This window comes from Microchirus variegatus, assembly GCF_963457635.1.
Source record: "Microchirus variegatus genome assembly, chromosome: 6".
In the NCBI taxonomy this organism is placed as follows: Eukaryota; Metazoa; Chordata; class Actinopteri; order Pleuronectiformes; family Soleidae; genus Microchirus; species Microchirus variegatus.
The window spans coordinates 30,780,786-30,801,782 of record NC_139807.1 but is presented as its reverse complement, the minus strand read 5'-3'; the positions used below and the strand labels follow the sequence as shown (position 1 = coordinate 30,801,782).

At 40.2% G+C, this 20,997-nt stretch overlaps 1 protein-coding gene across 1 annotated transcript in view; it reads left to right on the top strand.

The window, feature by feature from the left end:
- Positions 1-20,997, top strand: part of pcdh17 (protocadherin 17) — a gene marked incomplete at both ends in the record, with an annotated part of 74,355 nt that overhangs the window by 15,597 nt on the left and 37,761 nt on the right. Inside the window, 2 exons of the mRNA XM_083890922.1 lie at positions 11,272-11,330; positions 12,577-12,749. Coding sequence (XP_083747048.1) covers positions 11,272-11,330; positions 12,577-12,749 — 232 coding nt within the window. The remainder of the gene's footprint in view (positions 1-11,271; positions 11,331-12,576; positions 12,750-20,997) is intronic.

Here is a 20,997-nt window from a genome sequence, read left to right as displayed (position 1 = left end):
TTTTGAATTCATATACATTACACTGTATCTTAATGACTCAGAAGTAACTTCCATCTATGTCTATGTACACACACACACAGTAGTAGCAGAGGATCATGGTAGACACCATTGTTTCAAAACCCCGTGTTCAGTCATTTTGCTTTTGCGTGGGTAAACGTACAATACAAGATGAAAGATTAAGTTTCATGACTGCATTACATTGTTGTTTTAAGATATATTTCACACCTAGCAATGTGAGAGACAGGTAATAATAATTCTACAACACTGAGGAATTGAATCATAGTTTGCTGTTGCTAGGGATGCGTTGGTATTATTGGCATCGGTCGACATTGGCTTTAAAATTTATTTTCAGAAATCGTCAAACACAATTCCAAGGGCTAGGGTTGGTATGACTAATGACTATAATGGTAGCTGATTAAGCTCCAACGCAGATGACTTTTATGCTTGTGCTCTCACCAACTGTGTCTTTTTACGTCTATGTATTTTACACAATGAAGAAAATGAACATCTACATTTGCTTTGACACAAATATGAAAACTTTTATGAACGTATAGATACATTGGTGTCACTTCTGATATATCGTAGGGCTTACTGACATGGGCAAAGATCTTATTTCGATATACTTTTTTATATCATTTGACATTGATATATAGCACAATATAAATAATGTGAGACTGGGCGATATAGTTTATCAATACTATCTGGATATTTTAGGCTATGCCCCGATATACAAAATATATAGGGATATAAAGCTGCACAGGTGTTCTTTTGAGATGTTGAGTGACAATACACTAAAAATACACTCTAAAATCTAAATATTTGCCGTTAATGATCTGTATATCATGATCTTAAAATAGATTCATTGTTACTTTTCAGTCACTGTTAGAAACAATGAAATTGCCTATAAATACGTTCAATATCTTCTATAACAAATAATTAGTGACTTCTTTTTTAATAAATATAATTATGTGGAGTCAATATATTTTTTATTTACATCACAGATACCACAATATGACGAGATGTTGTCTCATGTCACTATATACAGTATATTGCCCACTCCTAACATGGGATAATAACGTGCCTCCCCAAAGACTATCCAAAACACATATTTAGTAAATTTTGTTTTTCCATGTAACTACTGTTCTTCGTTCAGCTTTCAAAAAAGATAAAAAAAATAGAGACCTTGTTTAAAATGAAAAAACTGACAAACGTAAAACTCTTTTAATTTACTTAACGTGCTTTCAGACAAACAATTGCATCATAAAAATGGGTCACAGTCACATTGGTTTTATTTACCCCGACTGTATTTAGCAAAAAACAAAATACATGCTGACTGCCTGCGTTGTGTTTCCAGTGTTGTCAGCTCTTTCTAATGTTTACTCAAGGGAATGTTGGTCAACATCATGTACAGGGTGATTCATAGAATAACAGCTTAATCATCCCATTAACAAATAAACTGCATGCATCAAAAAACAACAAAACAAACAGGTATTATGTATAATTTGTCGTAAACAGATTGTTCTGTATTACTTTGTGCTTATTATCGGAGTCATTTTGTAAACGCAGGATTTGATTTAGCCCATCATTTAATTTTTATGCTTCACAAAAAAAGGACCTACTGTAATATCTTTAGAGTGTGTGTTCAAGTTCAATGATGTGCACCCTCTCAGGAGAGAGTTTTTATTTATTTCTTTTCTACCTGAATTGAGCCTCAAGATGATTATGACAGGCATCAGAACAGAGTCTTAACAAAGCTTTGTTGACCATCTCTCAAACGAGCAGTTCATATTTTTTCTCTCCCCCTCAGAGTTTTCTTTTCATGCTCTTTTAACGTCATTTAGTCTCCAAGATTAAATGACAAACATTATTACAGAGGCTGAATGTGCTCGACAAAAAAAAGAAACACTTGGAAATATTGAAAACCCTCACTGTTACTCTTAATGTCAAATGCAGCAATATCCCTGAGAACACTTATTAAACTTATTGTAGCGGTATTTCTAGAGAGACGGAATATATATATATATATATATATATATATATGTACATACATAAATCAAAAAGAATAATGAAATGATAGAAACCATGCTGGATGAAGGAAAATCTGTTTTGTTGTAGGGGTGCAACTAACGATTAATTTGCAAATCACATTTTGAAATCATGTTTTGGCGTCATGTGGCGCCACCTACCGCCGTCTACCAATCATTGCAGTCAGTAGAGTCTCAGCTGCCGAGCAACCACGGGTTGCCAGTTACGTCAGAAAACGAAACCTAAAAGACCTCGGTATTTTGAATTTGAATGTAGTAACCGTTTTTGGCCACATTCTTACATATGGCACCTTTAATTTCTTTGTGATATGGAGCAAATTAATCAAAAAATATTAAAACAATAAACAGTTAAACTGATTCAAGTATCAAAATAGTTGATGATTCACTTCTTGATTTCTTTGTTCGATGGCGCAAAGAAACCAGAAAAAAAAAAAATCTGATGATTCATTTAGTAATTGATTAATCTTTGCAGCCTGACTTTGAAGTAGTCTTTCTGTCTTGTCTGTGGTGATGAAGCCTGACCTAACAGACATCAGTAATGATACTGTATGGTCAACCAAAAATAATATGCAATAATTATAAGTGCTTGCATATTAATTATGAATATTGTGTCTTTGCTGGTGCAGTGAATGCGCGAGGAACAGGCCATGTGGATTATACAACTGCACATAAAAGCCGCCCAAAGTGCTACTCAGTGCTGTGTAATGAGGGAGCAAAAATCCCCCTTTTCCCATCAAATGGACATGAGTACAAAAAAAAGAAAGAAGAATGCAGATCTATTGAATTTTAAATTATGCCAGGCCATGATTAACAAGATGAAGTCATTGGGTTAGGTTAGAGCTGCCTGACTCACCAGCTTTGTGTGATAAACTAGTTATTTTATGAAACCAAAAAAAAACTTCCAAAAACATATATAAAACTGCCTCTATTCAAAAGCGGTGGTGACACCAACACTAACAGTGGTGTCGATGTGGGCGACTCTATTCAGCTTGGCTTTTATTAGATTTGCAGCAGAAGATGTTATGTGTGGTTCAGTAAATATTTTAATTTTGTGCGATCATTTGAAAGCATATGAAGACGCCGTGCATTGGTTTTCGTAGCTTTCAGTAAACATCTTTTATGAGAATAGGCTGCATAAATGAGCGTTGGCATTGCGATACAATTTTAGGGTGAATTCCAATTCCTTGCTTAACCCTCAATCTTAACCCTCAATCTCAAAAATGCGCGCTCCCTCTAGTGCAAGTGCTGTCCCGATTTCGATTTTCAGAAAAATTAAGTTGAGGGGCAAGTTTAAGGGCTGTATCGCCCTCAATATTGAGATTTTCCGAGACCACCCTTGGGAGCAAGGGCTACCCAGAATGCATTGCATGTTTTCACATAACAAAAATGGCGACGAAAGCAGCGAAAACGAGTACGCTACAAATGAAGTATTTTCTTTGTTGATAGAGATATAAAAATGATGAAAACCATTGTATTATCTTAGTTTAGGCCCATATTATGGATTACTTACATCTTTATTTTATTTTTTTCCACACAACTCATCGAGCAGCAAAGCAGTTGTGAGGGGAAAATGCAGTGCTGGTAACCCATTGTCTTGGTTTTTATTTTTTTTTAATCTTAGTTATTCTTAATGTGTTTAATTAATTCAGTGAAATTGCTTCGTCTGCAAACGCTGCATGTTTATTGTGCATACATCAAATCTGTTTGTGTAAGGTTTTCACCATGTTATATCAAACAAACCCCAGAACTTTAAATATAAGTCACATGCAGTGTCAGCTCAGTGTGACTCATTTCATCCTGGGACAAACATTGTGCTGGTGAGGAAAATCTACAGAGCTCATGCAGGTGATTCACTGTAGCAAATCCTGTAGCACAAATCTCTCCTGTAAGGCTTTATCTGTTACGGTCTGCCCTGCAAATAGCACATGAAGTCGGTCAGTACTGCACATGAACTCAATACTAACAGGAGAATTGAATCAAATGCATTTATATTGCCCCTTTTAAACAAAATTATAAGAATAAGAATGCAAAATACAGCAATAAATGAAATACTGAAAACAAACCAATAACTAGGGGTAGGAAAAATAATTGATTCTTCGATGCATCGTGATTCTCTCTAGAATGATTCCGAATCGATGCGGATAAGTTAATAATCGGAATTTTAAAAAATTAAATTACTTCACCCCCTGCAACATTCTGTTCCCTTCGCTCACTGCAGAGCCAGGGTTTCCCCCAGTATATTATAAGCCTAGCGGGCCGCCAGGCTTTACTTGCTATGTGGGGATAAAACACGTAGAGAAATTATCCAGTCTGCCTTAGATATGAAATGAGCGCTTGGAGACGCAGAGGAGCGACGAACGGCGCAGGAGAGGGAGAAGAGAACAGCGCAGGGGCGATGCGCAGAAATAAAGGGGCCGTTTGTCTGCACCAGATGAGGCAGATGAGGGGGCACTACCACTTTTATATTTATGTTGCTTTATCTTACTTTTAAATGAGTAGCAAAGTATTGAAGTAAAAAAATTGTTGCATCGAGATGCATCGATACTCGGTTTAGAATCGAATTGTTGACCTCTGAATTGTAATCGAATCGAATCGTGAGGTGCCAAGAGATTCCCACCCCTACCAATAACCAAGTAGCCTTTAATAGTGTGGGAGTTTCTTAGTTATTTAGATATTGGTTTGATAGTGTAAGTAGTGATTTAGTTCCCTAATAAATGTTGATGAATTCTACACACTGCACCTTTACATAGTCAGCTAATGAAGCTTGCTTGAAGTGCCTTATTTCCTGTTGTCACATTGTGAAAGAAAGCAAAAAGGGAAATGGACGGGACAGTAAGATCTCCCACTGACACTGTCAGAGCTGAAGGAGCATATAGCAGAAGCTGTGCAGTTCAGATGAATAATCCAGCAGACCAGGTGCGAATGCTCCCTCACTGGTAATGCTCTGTACTGCAAAGAGTCTGTCTGACTGCATATGATAACTGCATAACCTACCTACAGTCAAAAGTGCAAAAGAAGAGCTGCGTCAGCTCGAAAAAATCTAAAGCCGTCTTTCAAACAAACGGTCTGCGATGACTTCTTTTAAAAGTCTTCTTAAGTACACTCCAGAATCATTAGCGAGCTGTGCGTGTGTGTGTGTGTGTGTGTGTGTGTGTGTGTGGCTCAGACCTGGTTTCATCTCTATTTACCTACATCAGCAGCACTTTCTTACTTGTCTAAATTTCATTTGGACTCGACCTCTCCGAAATTATTTGGAAGACACTGAGAAGGCAGTAGACAGTGATGGCTTTAAGTTCACTTAAGTCCATTGATTGATTGGTACGTTATCTCCAGGAAGACGTATAGCAGCAGCTAATTAGATTTGATCGCTTACAATTGCTTGTCAGCCGTTGGCTAATCAATGCAGTCTAATTATTGTTGCATTTCTCTGCCACTTTTTTTGCCTCGCTTCTTTTATCGTCCTCTCACAGATCTTTTTTTTTGTGTGTTGTATTCAATTCCAGCTTTGGCTGCATCCCTCCTCCCTCCTCTTGTTTTGTCTTTCATCTAACCTAAATTTCTCTTCATATTTGGCTGTTCCAACTTTGACAGTTTTCCAAGAATAATAAACCTGAGCTCCCTCGGTGGTAACATCACACACACACACACACACACTGCAGATACTTGGTTTTTCAAATTAAAAATTGCAGTTGCGATCTATTTGGCTTGTGCTGACAAGGTTATGGTGGATTTTGGAGCAGCTCACACCCTCTGACATGACGAAACACACACACAATCACACACTTGCAGGCATATTATATCCCCCAACGCTGAGTGCTGTGTGTGTGTTTTTGGAAGACAGCAAAGGACAAACGCATGTATCATACCTAGTCAGGTAGAGGGAGGGCGTGCACTCTGGTTTCTGTGAATAAAAAGCGATCCGTCCAACCAGGTGTGAAAGAGAAGCTGCAATTTGTCCTTGTTCGCCAACCCCATCTAAGATCTCAAACACACATGTACACACACACACACACACACACGTCCCTGTAAAAATGATCAGTGACCCAAAATGCACCAACAAGACCTGAGAGTGGAATAGAGCTCCAATATGCTCGTCCCATTTGTCTCAATCGGCCCGCTGTCTCCGCAGTCAGTACCGGGGCCTCAATGGGAATACAGAATAGAACGCAACTTTTTGGCACTCACTCAGCCTCACTTTACTCCGGTATCTCTGTGACCTTTGTGGCCACGCTGTGCGGACTAGATTCAAGACATCCTTCAACACGGTTCAAAAACACGCCTTTGCGATTCTCATTCAAATTGACTTCACATTGACTGGCTCCTGCAAAAAAATCTACACAAAAGTTGACCCCGGACCCCCGGATTCATCTTGTGTTCAACAGCTTCAGTGCTGCTCTGGAACGTTTTAAGTCAACAACTCATTTTTGAGCACAAAAAAGCCAGATATACAGATGCAGCAGTTTGGTTCAGTTGATTTGAAAAAGCTCCACAAGGAAAAAGTAGAAAGAAAGAAGCAAAAGTCTGTGACACCAAACTCTAGTTTTGCTGCTAAATGAATGAATGGATTCACCGTAGAATACAGCGTCTAGTAATAATTATAATAAAAAATAGTGGACATTGAGCCAGTACTTATCACTCTCTCTCTCTCTCTCTCTCTCAAATTAGCCTGTATTCATTGTGGGCTCCGACTGGCTAAGTACAAAGCAGCTCATACTGGCCCATTATTGATCCATTCATTGGAAAGTGGCCCATTGTAGTGAGAGGGCTGGGCGGAATAGACAGACAGGAAGAGATGGAGGCTCAAGACCAGCCTGGATTCTAATTGGCAGGAAAGAGGTTTGCGATGAAGTAGGGTAATGTGCTTTTTATTGGCTTGGAGAGATATATAGTAAATAGGACATTTAAGTATGAATTTTTTTTTTTACTCTCATTTTGGTTATAAAAGAAGGATAAAAAGGTACAAATGCAGCTTTATTGATTCAGTGGTTACATTGAATAAAGGCCTGCATCCCATAAACTGCAAATGAAAAAAAAACGATGTAGTCTTCCTGTATGCCAGATGAGGACAACGCAAAAATAAAAAAATATTGATAAGCCAAACGTGTTTGTAGGGAGGTCTATGGGGACAATATGGGTGAATTCCAATTCCTTGCTTAACCCTCAGTCTCCAAAATGTCGCCCTTAATATTGAGATTTTCCGAGACCACCCTTGGGAGAAAGGGCTACCCAGAATGCATTGCGTGTTTTCACATAACAAAGATGGCGGCAAAAGCAGCGAAACAAGTACGCTACAAATTAAGTATTTTCTTTGTTAATAGAGATATAAAAATGATGAAAACCATTGTATTATCTTAGTTTAGGCCCATATTATGGATTACTGACGTCATTGTTGCGTAACATTTATTTTTATTTTACAATATTTTGTCAATAGCCGGCCGGTGCGGACAAGCGATCAATTGCTATCGTTTACTTTTCAATAAGCCGTGGTGTGTGGTAACTGTCAGCTGAATATGTCCGTGGTTGAGGTATTTGTATGAGTATCATCTTATAACTAACTGACAACCTAATAACTTGACTGACAAACGGATCGTAATAAACAATCGTGAAGTAAATGTGTTCTTCTTCTTCTTCTTTTTTGGAGTTGACAGACTGGACGCAGCTTTCGCGTTATTCTGCCCCCCACAGTCTGAAGACGTATCTGCATTTAAGGGGTGTCCCATTTCTAAGTGACAAAATAACCCTCAACACTTGGTTTTGAGGCCAGTTGAGATTAAGGGTTGAGCTTGAGGGTTAAGATAGGAATTGGAATTGGCCCTATGTCTACTAATGCTACTATGAGTGGTGCATTTACAGATCAAGACCAAGAGCGCCTCCACTTCATTAGACAATGAAGACCTTGCATTTAGACCACATGCAACACTTTCCAGTCCGGTTGGTGGCATACTTGTCAAAAAAGACAATGAAGACGACGATCATAAGTCATGACAAAATATGCATCTCCCTATTTTGGCATGTTAAAAAAAAATGCAGTGAAGTGTGTGCTGTGTGGATGTGCTGCAAGTAAAAAAAAAACATGCTACTATCCTTTCATCCAGATTAGATTCAGTGCTAACACAGCCGAGTTGATTGAAAGATGTGTCCAAGGATGAGTCCCTGGTCATGAAAGCATTGAAGGGGTACATCAATATCAAGACTCCCCCCTCCCTCCCCTCCCCTCACATCTCTTTTTTTTTCTTCTTTGAAAAACTCAAGCTGTTACCATCTCAATGCCAAACGATTTAAAAAAAAAAATAATTATTTTTTCGTACTCTGTGGTCAGATTCCAGTCTTTGATATACAGTACTCTGTGGGTGGTTCCTTTCAATCGTGGCGAAGGCTGAATGGAGAGTTGAATGTTTAGGTGGAGATAAAAAAGCATTGAACGTCAAAGTACCGCGGTGGCCTGTGTGACCTTCACGCACCCGAGCCACCACAGAGCACAGATGACATTGAAGTACTGTATTGACTATGAGTCAAGCTGTGCATGTGAAAAGCCTGAGCATGAGGAAGCATTACTCACTAAACATGACATTTCCCTGCTCACAGTTCAAGGCAGACAGTTGTGTACTGCATAGGGAAATTCATTGTGTACTGCGATGAATGTGTTGAATACTGCTAACGCAGTACGAAAATTATTTCTCCTCAAGGCATTTGTTTCTATCTTTCCTATATTTGATACTCTCATAGACATTTAGTAACTAAACACCACTTTTATAAAAAGCATTGGTCAAACACCAGCTACTGCGTTCACATTTGGCTATCTTAAGGCCACATTATACTTCTCCGACTGCGTAATGCGCTATCCGACTGCGTAACCACGGAGACCCCTCGAGCCTTCATACTTCTGTGTCGTGGTGACGGATGCGCACTGCAATTTCCCGCCCGATCAGTAGGGGTCGCTGCGCAAGGTTGTTGTTTTTTTCTCACTTTTCTGTGTCACGGAACGCAGTTTTAAGATAATTTGAGGCGAGAAATTGGCCATTTAGAGTCTAAACATGTGGTTTGTGTACTAAGATATGACGTATTTATAGCTTGGCAGCGACGTTGTCGGCGGTGATCAGCTCCGCCTCTGTGGACGCTCGGTGCGCACAGTGGCCGGCACAGAGCAGCTTCGCTCGTTCTGTCCTGAGGCTCTACGACTGCGTCAACGCAGAGGGCTCTACGTAACCAAGGCAGAGGGCTCTACGTAACCAACGCAGAGGGCTCTACGTAACTAACGCAGAGGGCTCTACGTAACTAACGCAGAGGGCTCTACGTAACCTACGCAGAGCACTTTACGCAGGAGTATAAATTGGGCTTTAGTCCATACCTGCATCAGTGGCTACAGTATGTTTACATGTGCAAAATGTGGAAAAGAATAGATACGATCAGATTGTGGTGTACATACACAAGCGTCAAGGACTATTTTGACATATAAGAAGAAGCTGCTTCCACACTAAACAAATTAATTTTCCTCCTCTTCCGTGTCTGTTCATTATTCTCCTTTGGATTGAAAATATAACCGTAACAAAGCGGAAAAATATGTCACCTTTACATGGCTCACACACGTGATGGCACCCAACCAGGAAGTCATGTTCAGATCAGCATATGAACAGAGATCCTAATGATCCTAATCAGCATATACCAGTCTTCTCATTCGAAATGAAATTTGTTTCCTAAAAGGGTCGTATCAGATTTTTTGGATTAGCATGTTTTCCTGTATTCTGATTAGGCTTTTATTCAAATTAATTGTATCCATGTAAACATAGCTATTGGTACACTCTTTTTGACACTCTCTTGTCTAATCAGCACTTGTTACCAGACCACGCCCCAGAACTGCTACACTCCCCCCCCCCCCCTGTCCTCTCCCCCACTCAGCTCTCAGCCCACCTCTTGGCATGTTTCAAAGTCAGGTGGAGTTAGCTGCAGAAGAGGGGCTTTAGTTATCCTTTAACTAGTTGCATTCTGTCTGTGTTCCTCCAGTGTAGTCCGTGCATGTAATTGCCTTTTGTCATGACTTATTTTCATCGATAATGAGCTTAACATGTGTTTCTGTAAGCGCTAGAAAGCACATTTTCAAAAATCCGTGACCTTTTAATATCAATCCACATGATTAAAAAATATCCTTCACTATTGTTGGATATAATTAATAGGAGGGAAACGGTCTTGGAAAGAGACACTTCTTTATCGTGCCAATGTGATTGATCCGGTCTGCAATACACTGCTGCAGGCGTTTGCTGAGGATTGCAGAGTGATTATACAGTTCATGAAGTATAGGATTTGTAGAAGTGATTTATTATACCAGTGTATTTTGTCATTGTGTGCGTGAATATGTGAGAGATTTTCTTTAGCCTCTCTCGCACCAAAGTAAGTGGGTATACCTGGCATTCTTGAACCCAGGTGAACATGCTAATATAATTCTTATCGCCCGGGGGTTCGTTCTGACCTGTTTTTATTTGTTGCACCTAAATTGATGCAGGAATTATCATTGCTGCCAAAACTGTAAGCGGACAAAAAAACAAATGAGCACACATTCACCTGGGTCTCGTGTTCGCACTGATGCCGATCGGAGCAGAAGTCGATAAACACCCACGCGATCATTTGACATGGGATTGAATGTTGATTAAACATGTTCCCATTTATCAAAAAAACTGCTTCAAAATAAGAGTGCATTCGTTTTTTTTACTTTAAATAATGTGGAATTTGTGTGTGCATGCATCTCTTTTTTCACTAAACCACATACCATGAAACCTCCTGTGAGCCTCCTGCGTAAGATCGGATTCCACTGTAGCAAAACAGAACCATAGTTTGACACGAACAGAACGAGCCCCATTTCCATGCAAACAGTTTTCCCTTGAATGCAAAAAAAACCCAAAACATTGTCCATCAGGGAGTAAATAGTACATTTTTACATTACATGTATTGCATCTCTTGCAGTGATGTGGTTACTCGATGTTTACTTGACTCTCCAGTGGTTATTGATTACATGTTGTCTGCCAGTTTTGACGTGCTGCTCTCCATGTTCCATTTGAATCGGTAATTAGCCTGCACAACATAGAAACTGGTTCCTATGCTTGCACAGATACACCCCCCCCCACACCCCCCACCACCCAAATGAATCCTATCTCACCAGATCTTGTTTCACTGCAGGATTCATTTCTGTAGAGCCAACAGCAAATTTTGTTTTCTCTCTCTCTCCTCTCCGCAGACGGACAATTTCCCCACTGAGCCTAATTATATGGGTAGCAGACAACAGTTTGTTCAAAGGTAAGTGTTTGGATCCATAACCGTCGCCACGTCTCAGACCTTTGTTTTCTTTTTCTCCAATAGCACCAACACAATATATTAACAACATTAGCTATGCCCGACCAAATAATTACACCAAGTTGTGACACAGAGAGCACAGGCGTGTGCATTTAATTAAGGTTGAAAAGTGGCCACTGGAGGTGTTCGCCGTATTACTTAGAGTATAGTCACGCACAAAATGTTGTTAGGTTTTGTCCACACAAAGTATTTCATCGCATTGTAAATAAACTGTATCTGAGCATTCAGGAACGGTTAGTGATGTCTTAATACTGTACAACCCTGTTTAGACTTGGTATTAACATCCATTCTGAGTGATCCGTCGTGCAAATTGCTCTAAGTCCAGGTCTGAAAGCTCCAGAATGTCCTCTGATCAGATCATAAAACCACATTTAACCATTTCTGGTTAAAACCTTTATTTTTTCTCTCCAACACTCTGAAACATGTTGACATCTGACACATATGTACAATCACACTTGTTAAAAACATAATTTTGTGTTAGTGTGTATCAGATGTGTATCAGGAACTGAGTAAAAGTACAAGTACCATACCTGAAAATGACTTTAGTAAAAGTCTTAAAGAAGCTCACATTAAATGAACTTAAGTATCAAAAGTACAAGTAAAATACACATTTTTATAGTACGCATAAAAAGAAGCAACACAAACAATAACAAAAACAACAAACCACCTGAGCAAACATGCAGAGTGAGTGAATCAAGTGTCTGCCTGAGAACACAAAACTTTTTTCTCGAAATATGACCTCCCCTCCCCCGGTCTGTAAATTTGTTTTCGTAAAAAGCTGTCCAATCATGCCTGAATAATCCTCCAGTCTGGCCATACTTCTTCTTCTTTGGTTTGTTTTTATACAGGAAATGCGTTATCCTTTTTTTTCGTTTTTTTTCGTTTCAGCACAAAATCGGAAATTGTAAAAACGAGTCCTTAGCCATTTTTTGATTTTGATTTTGTAAACAAATATTGAGAAAACAAGTTTTTTTTGTTTTTTAATTTCTGCTTTTATTTTGAAAAACAAATCAACAAATCATACACAGATATGAAACACATCCAGGATGCATTTCATTTCCGGGAGTGACAAGCTGGTATAGTTCTATCTGATTTGATCACTGAGAAAGGATGTTAATAGCAGGTCTGCTAATAAACACCCTATACCCTGTGTACTAATACTATTATTTTGTTGTGGTGATTTGTTCAGTAGTTCAACATTCAAAGACCCTGAGCGAGCAAGCCTCAGAGACAGCGGTCACGGTGACAGCGACCAGGCCGACAGCGACCAGGACACCAACAAAGGCTCCTGCTGCGACATGTCTGCGAAGGAGGCCCTCAAGTTAAAAGCTACCGGAGTGAAACCGCCGCCTCTGGAACAAGGTGAGCCCTCGTTGGTAAACTTGAGTGCATGGGAAATGAAATATGTTGGACCAGCGTGACACACTTGAAAGTCTGTTTTTTTCCCGAGCTGCAGTTATTTGCATTAACGACCGAGCTCTTGACGTGCCTGAATCACAATCCCAACTTACACTTGGCTACTTTATTCTTCCTTACTTTGTTCTCTGCACTTTCCTCTTTTAATGTGTGCGGGGTATGTGTGTGTGTGTGTGTGTGTTTGAGGGTGTGAGGGAGGGGGGCATTCTATACACGTCCTCAGTTTATCAAAGCAGACAAGCCCATTATGTTTTTATAAGCCCAACTACTTCAGCCTCTCCATTTAGTCCCCCTTCCCCGAGCGCCCGTCTCTGAAACTTTGATAATGGAACACGGAAAATGACTTAGCGAGCGGCAGGCGGCGTGTAGCTTTCGTGGCGCGGTGATTAAATATGAATAATTTTTTCTAAGCACTGTGGGTCGGGCAGATTACACATGACATGTGTTAAACAATAACTCCCTAGATGTGAGTTGTTGGAGCACCTCCTTACCCTCACCACCTCACATGGTTACTGTAAGGTCACGGTAGGCGATAAACCAGGATTATACATGTACATTTAGTTAGTTTAGGTATGCAGATTCTACCAGTCATGCACCTCAGGCTATATCCATACTGCCATGTATATGTGAGCATTTTAACTATGTTAAATGTAGTATATAGTTTGCATGTTCTCACCATGTGTGCATGGGTTTTCTCCCACAGTTGATGAATGTATGTATGAATGATCGTGGTGGTCGGAGGGGCCGTTTGGCGCACATCGGCAGCCACTCGTCCGTCAGTCTGCTCCAGAGCAGCTGTGGCTACACGTAGCTTACCCACCACCAAGTGAGAATGTGTTAATTAATAATGGCTGATTTGTAAAGTGCTTTGAGTGTCTAGAAAAGAGCTCTAGAAATGGAATGAATAATAATAATAATAATATTCTGCATCCATGCTAACACACCAAAAGCAGTAACATACCTTTGGTGCTTTTTTATGCTGCATGTTTGCAGCTGATAAGAACCAATCAGGAGTTACATTTTTGGAACTACAACGTCAGCCAATCCAGATGAAACTGCGTGTTCACACCGAACAGCATTAAAATAATTAAAAAAAAATACTAGTATTAATACTAGGACAAGTATTAGGGCCAACCAAAAAAAACAAAAAAACAGCCAAAAAAAAAAATGCGGCACAAAAAAAAGTCAGGCAAAAATTAAATCTGGCACGAAAAAAAAATCTTGCACAAAAAAAGGCAGGCAAAAATCAGGCACTGATAAAATTCATGCAAAAAAAAAAGGTATAAGCTTCCATCCACACTACACAACGACTGAAACCGTCAATACAACCATTCATGGCAATGCCATATGGATTCAGCGTGTCATAGGAATCCATATGCCATAGCGCGTTTGGGCCTCTGGTGCGGTCGTGTCTGCGTCTCAGACGCCGCGTCTGTCTGAGCTTCACACCGACAGGATCGAGCAACTTGATCAGTTGCCTTATTGTATCTTGTGATACAACATACCCTCTTGTACCCACCTCCTCCTCCAAGTTTGTATGGTTTATCCTCCCGAACAAACCAAGTTTCCGACACAGTCTCTTCAGCGTCCTAATACACCGCACCGTGTTTATGAGCCAAAAGAGAGAGAATTTCCTTATTATTATTATTATTATAGCCGATTCTGAAGTACCGCTTAATCGACAAATCAACATGCCTTCTCAAAGACATTTAAACAAAACAAAACATAGGCTAATACTTGATACTTGATCCCACTGAGCATTACACATAAAAATGCAGCCCCAGAGATTTCAAACGAAAACCGAGCCGGACTCAATTTAAACTTCTCCTGGATGGACGACATGTGTATCCGGAGCATAATTTATACATTTGTAAACAAAAAAGGACGTAGTATGGATGCAGCCCTCGTATGGGCTCATTAACACACAGATATTCTCCAAAAAACAAAAGAGCCTTTGCGCTGCGATGTATGTAAACCACTGACTGGATCCAAAGTATGTCGCTGTGCGTACTGAACATGGATTCTCTGTAATGATGCTATTAATCCAGGGAACAGAAGGCACTGTTTTTTACTCTTTTGCAGGAAAAGGACAATGACAGTTTGTTCAACGCACTCTGTGCTCCAACATGCATGTCTGACTAGTTCGCAAAAAAAAAAAAAAAAAACCCACACACCCATCCACTGGTGATTCCATTGGTTTACGCGATGAGGGAAAAGCCACGCATGGGCGGCAAGAAGAATTGGCCAATTAAAAAACTCCATATGTTTCTAATTTTTCAAAAACGTCCTCATTTAATTGTCCATGAGGGGACGGCAAGGAATCACATTAATACACCAAACAGGTGACAGAGGAGAAAGGGAGGTAATGGTGTAGGTTAGGATGGAGCAGTCAGTGAGGACTTTAAACATTTCTGTAATCATTGTTGCTCTCATGGTCTCACACAAGAGATTGTCACGCACTCACCAGTGGAGAGAAAAAACAAAACAAGCTGTCATCTCTCTGTCTGTGTCTGATTCCCACTCATTCTCGCCCTTCCCTTTTGTTCTCACCCTCTCCTCCCCCCTCCCCCTGCTCCGTGACTTTTCGTTCCACCTATGCTTGTTTGGGGAATCGATTGATGTGAGATTAGACAGTTAACTGCCTGCAGCTGGCCGTGTTTAGCCCATAACATGTGGGTTTTTTCTCGGCTAAACGGTTGAGGAGGGGCAGGGTGCGGGAGGCCAAGGCGTGTGGTGTTGTAAGAGCAGCGACGAGGAAGGCAAGGCGTGCTCGACGTCTTTGTTCAGGGTTATCTTTATTAAAATTGCAAAAGATCCCAAGCGCACAGGCACTTGTTGCATTCACAAAACAATATCAGACTGATTTTTCCTGTCGTATTTTCTGCATTTCTGAATTTTGGGACTCTTCATTCACTCATTAAGAGCTTGGTTTAGTGTCCTGCTCCCTCCGCCTTCACCTCATAGCTGAAGTCTCATATAAAGACCAAAAATAAAGTACCCAGGGTGGCTTTTTTTATGAATGGACCTCCCTTCCTACGGTACAAATAAGGCTTCTTTTATGGCATGACTGTTATTCTCATGCAAATTATTGATCGCAGAACATTGAATTGAATTTGTGAATTTTTTTTTTAATATATTTTCAGTTCCAGTGTCACGAACCAAAAGCAAAGTAAAAACTTGAGTTACCCCCAAACAAGCCTGACATGTTTGCTTAATTAAACCGAGCTCTCACAGAGCAGATGAAAGCGTCTAAGTGTCTTATTAATTCAGAAAAACAGAGCAGAAAATATATATTTTTTTTAAATAAATATAATAACATTCACAAAAAAACAATACAGTTCTTAGCATGTGGGTGCTTAAAAGCTTTTCTGTTTGATGTCCTCTCGCTGCTGATGATTGGTCACCTCGTACCTGGGAAACTTTTGAGCGAGATCTGCTTCCGTGTCTGAAGCAGACGTGTGCTCCTGTGCAGGCAGTATATTAAAGCAATTTCACGGCCAATTAATAAGACTTAGTGTAAAAAACGACGGGGTGTGTGAAGAAACATTGAAACATGAGCTATTAAGAGATGTGGTTTAATAGTGTGGCCATCGGATATTGCTATCTGAATCTCCACGTGCATGTACACACGTGTTCTGTACACTTAAAGGGACACTGTGTAGTATTTATGGGTTTATATAACCCAAAATCCACTTTTTTATACATATTATGTGCTCCTGCATTGTCTAGTCACTGTATAATAGTTTTTGTTTCATTTTCGTAGTGTTTCAAAAAGTCATGTAAAAATAACATGGTCGCGGGCCGCTACTGCGTTGCCACTGTTAGCAGCGAGACGCCACGTTTCTACCGGAGCCTGTAAGGACAAACGCGAGGGAACAAATCAAGCGTCGCTTTATTTGTAGCAGGAAGTCCCGCCTCCACTCTCTCTCCGCTTCGTCTGCTACGGCCGCGGTAGCTCCGCCCTCTCCCTCGCCTCACGAACCTCATCCGCTGACACGTGGAGAAAGACGACGAGGACGACATTTGACCCGGCTGCGGATACCGTAGCGCTCAGGGAAGGGAGGGGGTGAGCAGAGCAGCAGGTCTTTGTTGTAAATTTCAGCTCTCTCTCCTCTAGATGTCACTATAAACTACTTACTTCACCTTTAAGAGTACACAAGTACAGTGTGTGCATTGTCAAAAAAAAAGAGAGATGCTTGTCATAGGTCACTCTCCCTGGGGTAAATTTCTCCTCCTCTCATCTCAGCACTTAACATCTACTGTACTTCTTAGGTATCGCTCTCTATCTCTCTGTCCTTCCATCCCTTCTTCATCACATTCAAGTCCTGTGTTCCTCTCCGAGCATAACCTTTCTCAATTACTCTGTGTCGCTGTCTGCCAGGACACTGCGGCCTCATTCACTGGCTCTGCATCAACGGAACTACGAGTGAACAAAGTGGGCAGTTCAAGTCCTAATCAGTCCTCAACCCTGTGGCTCTATACCACTTATTCATGTTTGATAGTGACGTCACAGCCTTCAGTAATGACATCAGTACTGATACTGATAGAAGTCCAATACAATCTACACGTTTTGATCCACTAAAACCTCCACAAATATGATGTTCTCAAGTGTCTTATTTTTGTCCACTAAGCAAAATGTACAGATTCATTAATTAGGGCCTGATCATTTTTGTTTATCATTATGTATTAATCCTTAACGCTACCGTAACGCTAAATCTGTTTCGGCTCTTAGTGGGGATGGATTCTGATTTCACGGCCTTCACAGTATCTATTGATACGAATATTTGACAGAATAATACTAATATCTAATTTGTTTTTATCTCTTATGATATAATAAATCCACATAGCTCACATGATTAATGCATTATACCAGACTTTTGCATGGTAACATGACATTTTTGTCACCTGATGTTGTTGGGGGCGTGTCAATCTTCATAGCTTATGCTTAGTGATGCATTTATGTGATACTTTGGCTTTTTGGATCATACTGTATTTTATGGTTTTCTTCTTTTTTTCCTTTATCTGATCCTGTGATTTTGACAATAATCAGACTGATATCTGAATCGTACCAGAATCGCCTTTATAGTCACTAGACTCAAGTATTTGTGTTTTGGCCCCTGTTTTTTCCTTTTCTATTTTCTTGCCTAGAGGAAAAGTAACTCAGCCGACAAATCCTGACAGGTCAAGGGTTCGGGGTACCTCAATCGCCGTTGCTCCACATTGATGGGATTAGTTGGACACACAGCAGCAGGGGCAACATCCAGTGTTGTGTAGTGACAGTCCCAAACCCGGATTAATGGGTGGTTTGTGTCAGAAAGGCCATCTGTCATAAATACTCTCTGCCAAATCAAAATATGTGAATCACTGAAAAAAATCAGGTGATTTAGGAAAAACCCTAAAGAGGGAGAAGCTGGAAACAAAAAGAAGATAAGATTATCCTCTATCATAGTTGCACAACGGGAATTTTACAAACGCTTTGCTAGAATTCCAATGCATTATCGTCGCACCACAGAGAACCCTCCTCCTCTATTACACCACAAACATTCGTGTCCCTATTTCCATGCGTGTAATTCATCTTCGCCGCTGATCTCCCGTACAGTTTCCTTCCAGACGACATAATCTGGGAATCTACGCACTCGGGGACCAGTCAGCAGATTGATTAATTAGGCCTGCGAAATTGGTTGCAATGCATTAATGAAGCTCGAGTGTATCAAATGCATTTTTTTTTTTTTTTTAAAGTGAGATTAATTGATGCTTTAACAGGCCTGCAGTAGACAGTAAGACACAGTGATAACCAGCTTGTCTGGCCCTTTTTTCCGGGAGTAGCTGGCAGCGCATCACGCACCTCTGCGGAGACAAGTGCCCATATCTGCTATCATAAATAGACAGGCGGCAGTGGTGTGGGGAGATGGCAAACTACTGATAGGGACTGTCTGAGGGAATGGAGAGGGTTGATGGACGAGGAGGAGGAGAGTGGTGAGATAGGAAGTGTTTGATGGCACTTTCTGACCTATTATAATTAGCCGATCATCAAACTACCTTCTGCCTAAAGCCCAATTTATACTCCTGCGTAAAGTCCTCTGCGTCGTCTCCGACTGCACAAAAATAAAAATATTTATAAAATAAGTGTCCGTCACACCGTCAAGGGACAACGGAGACGGCAAGAGCTGCTATTGGTCCTCAGGACAAGCCGAGCGAAGCTGCTCTGTGCCGGCTCACAGTGCGCACCGAGCGTCCACAGAGGCGGAGCTGATCACCGCCGACAACGCCGCTGCCAAACTATAAATACGTCATATCTAAACACACACAGCACATGTTTAGACTCTAAATGGCCCATTTCTCGCCTCAAATCATCTTCAAACTGCGTTGCGTGACACAGAAAAGTGAGAAACGGCCACTTTTTCAACAACAACAGTCTTGCTCCCTCTTTCTCTCTCGGACGCCATTGCTCACTGTAGCCAAAAGCACAACAATCTTGCGAGCACCCCTACTGTTCGGGCGGGAAATTGCAGCACGTGTCCATCACCACGACCCAGAAGTATGAAGGCTCGAGGGGTCTCCGTGGTTACGCAGTCGGATAACGCATTACGCAGTCGGAGAAGTATAATGTGGCCTTAATTTTGGTGACTGGCATCTGATGGCTTGATGAGAGACAGCATAGTAGAAGTCAATGAATTATTTTTTTTGTAATAGTTTTTGAAGACACCAAAAGAACGGGTTATTGTCCATTTAAACTTGTGTCTTGTCTGATTTTGCAGCCCTGGCAGAGCTTTTGAGCCCTTTCGTTAATCCCCTTCCTGGAATTTTTTTTTGCAGCCTAATTAAGTTGACATTCCAGACATTAGTACATTATGGACATCTTTTATACCACAAGAACTTATCATGTCAAATATAAAAAGTCCTGTTGGCATAATGACATCAGAGGATGTCTTACAGTAAGTGCATTTGTACTTAAATTAGTCTCTTGGGAACAATTACGGCTCATAAGCTCATCCATTTGTTCCTTTCAAGCCAGTGAACCTCAGTATTATTAACCTTATCATTAGTGTTTTTTCAGTTAAATACAGAAGACAAAAAACAATAAGCACAGTAAACAAAAAAGGAAGACACTTCATGTAATGGATGTGCCAAGTCCTCATAGTGTTATTGTGACGATCCAAAGCTTTATAGTATTACTCTGTGAACACATGAGAACACTAAGCCTCTATGTGTTGTTTTTGTTGATTGTTTTTTTAATATCCCACCCATCTACGCTGAGATCAAGCAAACTATTTCAGACTTAATCTATATTAAATATTCAATCTTCCGCCCCTCGTGACAGCCTTAATCTTAAGACTCTAGCATTGTTGCACTTATCCACTCAATATCTTCATCTTATTTGCAAGCAGTTCATTTTGAGAAAAAAATAAAAATAATCCAGAATTAATTGACTGGTCAAAAGTCAGACAGATGCCCTTTTCATGTGTCGCCATGGCAACCTCTGCGCTGTCTCCGGCCTTCAATAAACCTTTATCTGACTGTTGGGAAAGGGCATTCCATTCAACATCGTTCATTTTTTTATGGACAGATAAATTCGCCCATTTTTATTGGGTTAGGTAGATCCATATTACAACTGTGATTTGTATTCTTCTGAATTTGTATTATAAAATGCAGCGTAATGAGCCTGTTGAGAATTCATCATTGACATACGGTATGTATGTACCGTTAGATATCCTTGCAATTAATAAATACATGTGTATTTTGCAGCAATCCTAGCATAGTGATGGTATGCACATCTATAGGCAAAACACATATGCATCTATGTGGCCAATACAAGTTTAAAAAGAATGATTTATATTGTAATCTTTAATATTTTATTGCATATTCAATTCAATTACTGTATCACGGTTTGACCGATTGCAACTTCTCAAAACCATGACTTACGTAAGCTGTCTTTTAGAGGTTTTTCTCTTAAGTAATGTCAAGTTACCAAAGAAATAATCCGCTCAGACGCGAACATAATCGAATCCCAGAAGCAAGTGAACAAAGCAACACAAGATCTGAATGTTTGAGTTAATACTTTCTGGAAATAAAAATGTCTTTATTTATAGCACGTACACACAACAACAGCAGTTCAAATAGTTTTGCATCAATTCCCTTGTAAGTCACTTTGGATAAAAGCGTCTGCCACATGACACGTAATGTAATGTACATC